Source organism: Talpa occidentalis, unplaced genomic scaffold (assembly GCF_014898055.3).
Source record: "Talpa occidentalis isolate TD23 unplaced genomic scaffold, MPIMG_talOcc4v2.1 talOcc4.990, whole genome shotgun sequence".
Lineage (NCBI taxonomy): Eukaryota > Metazoa > Chordata > Mammalia > Eulipotyphla > Talpidae > Talpa > Talpa occidentalis.
This window is the reverse complement of record NW_023605406.1, coordinates 3489-13246: the sequence shown is the minus strand read 5'-3', so window position 1 is coordinate 13246 and position 9758 is coordinate 3489. Positions and strand designations below refer to the sequence as shown.

The 9758-nt window shown below is 37.7% G+C and overlaps 1 protein-coding gene across 1 annotated transcript; it reads left to right on the top strand.

Moving 5' to 3' along the window:
* Positions 1 to 645: 645 nt before the first annotated feature.
* On the top strand, positions 646 to 9417 carry LOC119237517 (collagen alpha-1(XIX) chain-like; the record flags this gene model as incomplete). Its single annotated transcript, XM_037501531.2, has 9 exons — positions 646 to 690; positions 793 to 870; positions 2727 to 2762; positions 2865 to 2918; positions 3010 to 3063; positions 4419 to 4460; positions 8747 to 8851; positions 8930 to 8983; positions 9325 to 9417. Coding segments are annotated over 9 exons (561 nt in total), but the record flags the coding sequence as incomplete, so codon positions are not given.
* Positions 9418 to 9758: the final 341 nt, after the last annotated feature.

The window sequence follows — 9758 nt, the reverse complement described above, 5'->3', positions numbered from 1 at the left end:
AGCCGTTTCGCTCACCGCCGCGGCGGATCCTGCAGGGTTCGCCTCAGCTCCCGTTCACGGGGTTGTGGTGGCTGCAATAGTTCCTTTCCACTCACAGTCCCGCTTGCTGCGTCGTTTGTTCTTGTGGGGCCGTTTTGGTTTGTTGTTTCCTCCTCTCTGCTGGTCGGAGAGTGCAGCCTTGTGGGGCGGGGGAGGGGAGCAGGGTTCTGCGCTTCCCTCCCTTCTAGTCCTCTTTTATGGCCACTTTCTTCTTCGGGCAGTTCGCTGGCGTCACCCCTTTATCTTCCGTGTCCCAGTTCTCACTGGGACCCTGCCGCTTTTCCTCCCTATTCACTTTTTTTAATGGGAGATCTTACTCGCAGCGTCTCCTCGCCGCCATGTTGCTCCGCCCCCTCCCCTTTGAAATTTTTATAGTAATTAATAATAAATACTTTTCATTATCAGATGCTTCATTTAAGTAAAACCACCTTTTTATATTTAACAATAATGTACAATATAACTTATTGAAATTGTATTTTTCCAGTTTCTTATTTTTTATAGAAAAAGATTCAAGTAAAGATAAGAACAATGAAACTGAGTTATGACTTCTAAGCGGCTCTTAACTTTTTAAAAGAAAAAATATTTACTTTCTTTTTTTCCTTTAAGGGATTGGATGGAAATCCTGGAGCATCTGGTCCACGTGGACCAAAGGTATAAAAATATTATAGATAATTTTTAAATAACTAATAATTATCATAATATCATTGGAAAAAAAAATGAGCCTTGCACTGATAGAAACATCTCTTTGCACAGGGTGAAAGAGGACTGCCAGGGGTCCATGGTTCTCCAGGTGACACAGGCCCACCAGGGGTAGGAATTCCTGGCCGAACAGTAAGTGAAATTCAATTGATTTCTTGAAACCCTGTTGAGTCCATTACTGTGAAACAAAATTCAGTGACAAATTTGAATAATCAAAAAGGTCAGGGGAGGAATGCAAGTTAATACTGTCCAAAGGGAGCAAATTAATAGGCTCTGAGGTTATGTCACTAAACACAGAGAGGATGCTCACTGATTACTCACATATACTGGTCACACATCCACTAATTTTGGATTAGAAGCAAATTTATATTCATTTTTAGTTCTTCTGTATACTGAAAGGTACAGATGCATGCTTGAATTATGATGCAAATTATAAGAATGGCTAATGTGTAGTTATTTATTGCTATTTGTTTTAACTATAACAAGTCAATAATTAAAATGAATGGAGTATGTATAACTGAGGTAATATAAAAAAATCTGTAAATGACATCTTAAAGAAGAAAGGATGAAAGCTGTTTTCAATGGCCAGAGAATGGGCAGTTTTTTAATGTGTTTTAACTATAAGGCCAGAGTTTAGGAGCAGTACCTGAATAATGACCACAACATACACACTAATTAACTGAAGAGTAATGAGATTACTCTTTATTTTCTATAAAAACATTTAAAAACTTTGGAACAAGAGAAGTATGGAAACAAATTGTTACCTTAATGGCATCAATGTAGGAAATTGACCTTATAATAAAGTTAGCATGAGAGTAAAGAGAAAGTGTAAATAGAGGGTTTATGTTGTGTGTGACTGGTGTTTGATTTACAGGGCAAGAATATAAAAAAATCATTGATGATGGGAGATTAAACAAAGGAAAAAGTAGATCAGGAAATTACTGGAGGAGTGAAGGAGGTTGAAGCAAAAAAAAAAAAATGTTTTAGGAATGAAAGGACACTGTACATTGAAAGGGAGCAACAAGTAGCTTTCACTGTAACAATGATATGAACATTTATTTTTGAAAGCAAGAAAGGAGACATCTGGGAGCAGTTACTGAAGTCCGCTGCTGAGAAACCAGCTCCTTGCTTGCATGGCTTACCCACACCTCATTCAGTGGTCACGTCCCTTGCTAGTGATGTGATGTGATGTGGATAGAGCTGAGGTTGTTAGGCTCACTGGTAATCCAACCACCTTTTAGGCAACCTGAATTCCAATTTTCTAAAGTGGCTCATGTTTTCCTTCTTAGTCCTGTCACTGAACACTGGTTTTGGCAATTTCTTTTTTTTTAAAGATTTATTTATTTATACAATAGATGGGGTACAGGCCAGAGGCACGGGAGAGTGAGAGGATTCACCAGAGACAGAGCGGGGAGCAGAACAGGCAGACTGACAAAATACACTGCTGAGGGGAGCAGCGGGTGAGGCAGGAGAGATCTGCCACACCATGTGGGTAGCTTCCTGGCCAGCTGGGAATCAAACCCATGCTGCAGAGGCTGCAGACAGCTTCACAGCACTGTGCTCAACCCCCTGCGTCACCGGGGAGGCCCTGATTTTGGCAATTTCTTTAGAGAAGTGACACTAAGAAGAAAACAGAAAGGAAAGGAACCCTGTGCTAGTCACCTCCGTGGACCATCAGTTTTTGAACAGATAGAATTTGGAGGTATTGTTTGTGTGCATGTGGAGGTGCAGGGGCAGATGATGATGATGATAGGGACATACCAGGTTTCTGAGCAAAGTCCTATTGATGTTTGCAGCCAAAGGCATCTGGTTAAGTGTTTGGCTACCATCCAAAAGTCTTGGCCCACTTTTCAAAGTTCTCAGCGTGTGCATGGTAGCAAGTCTTGTTGTTCCATGAAGTAAATTACACTATTTAACCCTTTCTCCCACTTTAGTAATTTATGGACATTGCTGCCAGAATTCTAATCACTAAATCTCATTCCACTTAGGGCTCCCAAGGACCAGCAGGAGAGCCAGGTCTTCAGGTGAGCTACTTAACCAAGTTTTTTGGCACAGCAAATCCAGTTTTCTTGCTTCAAGGAAATTACTGAAAATCCTCATATGTAATTATTTGCCCCATTTCCCAGGGCCCTCGAGGTCTCCCTGGGTTGCCAGGAACTCCGGGAACCCCAGGAAATGATGTAAGGACCACCTTTGCCTATCCCCACAACACACTTTAATGTGCACCTGTGCAAATGGGCAAAGATTTGAATATGATGCTTCTGTTTCCAGGGAGCTCCAGGAAGGGATGGAAATCCAGGTCTGCCAGGCCCCCCAGGTGACCCGGTATGTCGACAGACTGTGCCTGATTTATGTATCTTTAATGCACCCAGAAGTCAAACAGCCTACCAAGCAAGTTTTGCTGTCCAAACTAATTAGAATGCTCAGTGACTGCTTGGTGATTTTGTTTATCCCCATTATTTTTTAGAGAGAAAAAAATTCAGACCGCATCAGCATTTTTTTGTGTGTGATGAATACTTATTTCCTAAGGGTATAATTCAGCTGTACAATTTTGCCCCGGGCTGAGCCGTGGCATATAATGTCTCAATCCCATGGAAAATTGAATTAAAATATATAGCCACAATTTCTATTCTTTCTAATGCTGGTGACTGAATGAATTTCATTTTTCTAAATGAAAGTTTACAGGTAGCTTACTTACAATATGATACAAACATATCCATTGATCCTGTGGCTTTAAAACCCTGAAATAATTAAATTACAAAAACTGGCTTGAGTAGGCTCTTAAAAAATGAGTTTAGGCTCTAAATGTGTGTTCCAAAGTTTAATTTTAGGTTAAAACTTACTCTGAGCAGCAGCAAAATCCCTTTAAATAGCCTCAGAATCAGCGGTTATAATTTGAGAGGCCATATGGTACATGGCATTGTATTAAGAGATTTGTATAATAAAATCCAAATCTGGCCTCTCAGTACTAAGCCTCACAAATCCTTCTACCTCCCACACTGTTTGGGCCTTATGTGCCTTTCCAAGCTACATGCAGAGGCATATTTTGGCCTTACTTTAATCCCACCGCTGAGGGAATCATTTGGGCAACATCTGGGATCTTGTAAAATGTTTCTTGGTTTTACAGTATCCCTCTGAAAGGATATTTTAAAACATGAGGCCAGAATACAGAATACTGGCCGAGTTCTGTCAGTATCTTGTCTTGCCCATCACCCAAGCCGCCTATAGGCGCCTTTGAACTTCAGTGAGAAGTAACTTGAAGTCAAACTCATCCTACTATTCATGTTTCTCATCAGCCTAGTAATTTACTTGGCAGAGGAGTGATTTCCTTTTAAAAAGTGATTTCCCTTTTTATTATTTAGAGCCAATAACATGTTCAGATTGGCATTAAAGTTGCCATGTCATGAAAATATAAAAGAGCTATAGATTCCAAACAATGACATACACATATTTGCATGTACATGGTAAAGGAATAGTAAATATTTCTCAAAAATATTCATTTCTTCACATGTAACAGAGTGTTAAGCCTGACAGTGAAGCTCTTAGAGAACCCATAACAAATTTCAGCCAGTCTGGCATTTAAGGAAAAATATCTACATTGTATTGTATGTTTGTGTTTCATTGTGTGCATATACATACAGAAGTAAATGAAAGTATTTTTTTTTTCTCCCTAACCACAGATTGCACTTCCTCTCTTGGGTGACATCGGTGTCTTGCTCAAGGTACTCTGTTGCTATGCAAAAAATTCTGTGTTAATTTCCAGGAAAAAATAAACAGAAAATCTTTCTCAGAAATTGAGTTAATTGCATATCTTGAACTAAAATTCAGTTTTTAAATGGCAGAGCCTCTTTAAGTAGAAAATGGAACATATTTCTTTGTAAATGTTATGCCATTTATAGTAATCCCTCCACTCTCTTCTTTATCTTCCTCTCATGTGTGTGTGAAGGATACGAGTCAAGGAATGGCAATTCTGAGATGAGCTATAGGGAAGAAATAATGTTGTTGATGCCCTTGAGTCTATCATTTTCTCTTCTAGAGGAACAGTTCTCTCATTATGGGTGTTTGCCCACCCTGGCTCTCCACTGTGAAACCTTATCCTTCTCACTGAATCTACCCTGGCCAATCCCAGGAAGAAAACCAGCCAGTGCTGCTCAATAAACAGCTAGCTTGCAAGTCTGAGTTTTGATGTCATAGGATTTTACAAAGTGAGCTGTAAAATTCCAAAGCTGACAATTGGCCTAACACCTGTTACTCTGTTAAATAAGAATTTTCTCTACCTATTATTCATCAAGAGGGAATTAACATAGCTACTTATTTTTCCCTCTGTTCCTTCCCTATATTTAATTTGTAAAACAGATGGGGGAGGATAATACTGGGACCTCTGTAAGGTTATGTATTTGCGTGTTTCTTCAAGGTTTTCTGAGATTAAGTGAGCCCAGATTTAAAAAAAAAAATCTGTCCTTTCATTTTATACTCAAACTTTCTGTGCTTTCTCCATCAGTGTATGAATGGAGAGTATATATGTGTATATGTGTGTATACATACACACGTGTGCACACACACATAAACAATGTGCGTCTGTATGTGCTTTCTTTTATATTCCTAGCATTTAGCCCAACAGTTTGCTCAAGGATTTGCATAATAGTAGTTAGGAGGCAAGAATATTTATTGAGTTGAATTTAAAAAAATTGAGAACTCTAGTATATGTATTTGATAGGTGATTAAAGTATTAAGAACAGGTAGATATGTAAATCTGAATTTAAATATAAAAATGTTAGAAGGGTTTTTAATAAGCCAACATAAATCAGAGGAGCATATTTATAAGGGGTTTCAGGGGAATCTTATATTTACTGAGTTGCAAGTACATACGAGGCCACACACAGCTTTGCTTACAGCAACTCATTTAATCGTCACAATAATTCTGTGAGTCAAGGCTGTGGGTGATAGTATTTCTATTCTATAGACAAGGGACTGAAGTTCAAGTAGTTAAATAACTGGCTCAGTCATCACAGCAAAAAAGTATAACATTGACACAGGTCTTCAGATAATAACTCTTAGATTCTTTCCATGGGCTGTAATGTTAGAAGTGACAGAGTTATAAGAGTTACATATTCCTTAGGATTCTCTAAGAATCAAAAACTTGTACACTTAAGCAAAAACGAATCCCAATAGAACAGACAAAAACAGACTATTCACAGACAAAGAGACTGTGAACCAGCTCTAATAGGGGTCTCAGAAGTAGAAGTAATTGGTAATTTCACCAGGACAGCATTCCTCTAGTGAATGTGCTCCACTGTTGTTCTAGTCCCTGCATCATCTTACTAAGGTTCTGAGTCCCAGGAGAAGGACTCAGACACAATTGCACATGATAGTCCCACCAAACTGCCTTCAATAGAAAGGGAACTACTGTAGTTCCTTAAAGCAAAAGCTACACACAGGAATTTAGATTGGGCAGTGACTCTATTAGACCAAGATATTAGTGTAATATTAGCTCTTGGTCTTGTTACCGACACATTAATTCTCCCGCTCTGTCTTGAGTCTTTAGCAAACTGAATCATCCTGCTTTCTGCTTTCAAAAATATCTTTGATTAAAATTTTGAAAAAAACCTGATGCAATTCAGACCCAAATGATATCCCTTCAAATACCTTCCTACAGGTTAATCTGTGTATCAATCTCTCTTTGAATGAGATTTATGTTGGCTGATTATTGATGCCTCTTTATTCTCTCCATAAAACCTTAAGTCCATTATCTCAAGAACCTTTATGAAATCCAGTTCCCTTAATTTACCAAGGTTGCTTACCCAACCTAAAAAAAATGAGGTCATTTTCTTATAAATGACTCTTAGAAAATTCTACAGAGTCATGATTACCATTTTTTATGTTTTATTAAAACAATCAATGGAATAATCCATTCTAAATTGTTGTCATGTATTGACATGCCAAGTTTTGTTCCATATTGATCTGCCACATTTATACAGCTACAGACACGATTATTCATCCTCTTTATACTTTTTTGAAATATGGAAACTTTTCAGGTATTGAACCCACAGGGAATCTCTTTCTCTTCATAGTTTTTCAGATACTATAACTGATGGGTCTATAATTATATGTGTATTTATTTACTTTTTTTTATTTTTTGTGTAGAAGAACTGAGGTTAGGCCAGAGGTGTGGGGGGGGGGGTGGTGAAAGGATTCACCAGAGATAGTGGGAAGTAGAACAGGTGGATCTACTGAAATACACTGCTGAGGGGAGCAGTGGGTGAGACAGGAGAGGTCTGCTGTGCCATGTGCGGTTAGCTCCGTGGCTGGGGATCAAACTCTGGCCTTAGTACTGATAGCGCTGAGTTTTAACCCCTAGGCCACCAGGGAGACCCTATATGTATTTTGTAACTCTTCTACCAACACATTAGCTCTAGAAAAAGATGCTGGTGATAAAATTAGTTTGGGAGGCATTGCACACTCTAGTTCCCTTTGATATGTTCCAATTCTGAGAAAGACCACCAAGAAAACTCTACTTCAGCATTTTTTAGACAAATTGCCTCAGAAACTCTTCAGTACAATATAAAATTAGTCTTCCAAGAAGCCTGTTTCTGGCAATCAGATTGATGCTGATATTCACTGGGTCAAAATATTGAACTTGAATAGCCCTGGGCTTTCTTGCCAACTTCTCACCATTAGAGAGTTTCAGTTCCTTTTTCATGGTTATAGATTCTTCCCTTGGGTAAAAAGGATGGAAGAGTATTGTCCTGCCTTCTGTCAACTGTTAAAATTAAACTTTCTCCCCTGCTCAATGGTCCCTATTCTCTGCCTTTCCTGATCATATTCTTATTATAACAATTTATTTAAAAATAAGCCTTTATGGGGCTTTTCAGACAGTTTTCCTTTAGCAATGTGATAAGAAGTTTATCTTGTGAGCTCAGACACTTAAATTCAAACCTTTCCAGATCAGCTAAAGGTTACAGAGTAGGGAACGGAAAAGTAATTCCACTTAGATTTCCTATCTGCACTTGGATTTGACATAGAAGTCAAGTCCAAGTCAGTGAAGCAATTATTTCACACATGAGTGCATCCACTGACAAATAAAATGTTAGTAAACTGTGTGTAGGGATTCTCCAACTAATTTTGCTCCCAAAAGGAGACATCTTTTTTCATAGCTTTTTCTTTCTTTTTTAATGATTTAATGTTTCTTTATTGAATGAGCTCTGTACTCTTGTTGGTTATTTCAAACTTTATTACGACTTTCCCTTTAAAATATTCTGCTAAGTGACTGAAACTCTGTGTTCTTGATTTATGCATCTTTTCCTTATTTATTTGGGATCTTCAATTTAAATATCATCTTACACATGATTTTAAATAGAAGCTCACCAATATCATAAATATTGCTAGCTTCATAGTTTTTACCTAGTCAAAAGTATTCTTTCTTATTTTAATTAAAGTAAGTTTCTAAAATGGAGTAACATAGTAGTGGCTATATTGCTTATCTCTGACAAAGACTCAAATAGAATTTCAAAGGTAATCAAGAAAATGTAACATATTTATACAATAAAATACTATTCAGCTATAAAAAATAAAAGATGAAATTCTGTTATTTGAACATGCTTGAACCTAGAGGATGTTGTACTTAGTGAAATAAGTTAAATTGAGAAAGGCAAACTGTATCATTTCACTCATATATGGAATATAGAGAAAACAAATGGATGAATTAAATGAAACAAATACACTTTTAGACTATAAGACCAATTAGTGGCCAGTGGGGGGAAGGGGAAGGGAGGGTAGGTAAACCAGGTTTAAGGGGTCAATTGATGGTGAAGGATAGAATTTGACTTTTCGTGGTGAACTTCATGTAATATAAACATGTTGATTCTTTTTTAATGATGCACACCTGAAACTTAAACAATATTATGATGCCATGTTACTTCACTTAAAAAAAAATGTTAAGCTAATCAAACCTCACTTTCAGAAATTACTTTGAGGACTCTCTCAGTAACTTTTTCTTTATGGTCATCAGAACTTCTGTGGCAATTGCCAAGCCAGTGTTCCTGAATTGAAGAGCAACAAAGGAGAAGAAGGAAGCGCCGGTGATCCTGGAAAGTATGATTCTGTAGCCAGGAAGGTAAGAAGAGGACTGAATGCCAGTGGACCCTGCAAGTCACACATGGTGCTTAAGGTCTGTTACTGCTCTGTCCTCTAGGGTGATATCGGGCCACGGGGTCCTCCAGGAATCCCAGGCAGAGAGGGACCAAAGGTAAGGAAGTTTCTCCTCCACTCACGTCTTTGTGAAAAAAAGGAAACTCATTTTAAAATACTGTTCTGCTCCCCGCTCTGTCTCTGGTGAATTCTCTCACCCTCCCGTGCCTCTGACTGTACCCCAGTTCTTGTTTAAATAAATAAATCTTTAAAAAATTACACTGTATTTTCAAAAAGAAAAATTAGAGAAATGGTATAAAACCACTTGCAAATGTCATTTATTTGTTCCTTGACCCTGTACAAATTACATGCTCCTGGTGCCGTGAGAACAGATACTTTTGTTATTCCTAAAGATGACAAAATGATTGAGTGTACTAGCTCTGTTCATTGTCTTTTCAGGGAAGCAAAGGAGAACGGGGCTACCCTGGGATACTGGGAGAGAAAGGTGATGAGGTAAAAGAGACTCCTCTGATAATAGAATCCTGTCATTGATTCTCTTTACTTGACTAAACAAAGGAAGAACATCCATTTTTCTAGAGGTCATGTTTACTACTAAATCAAATAAACGTATAGACTTAGGTAAGTCTTTTCAAATATTAACACATTTTAAATAATATATTGATGTTTATTACCAGTGGCCCAGTTTTTGAAATAAAGAATTTAAAGCACAAAGTTAACATATCATTTACTATTTTTCTGTTCTCATGTAGCAAATAATAATCTCAGCTCTCTAAAGATAAAAGCAAGATAAAGAAAGAGAGGTATACTGAAAAGAAATCAAAAGTAGCCAAAAAAAAGATAAAAATTGAAAGAAAGGAAAGGTAGAATAACAG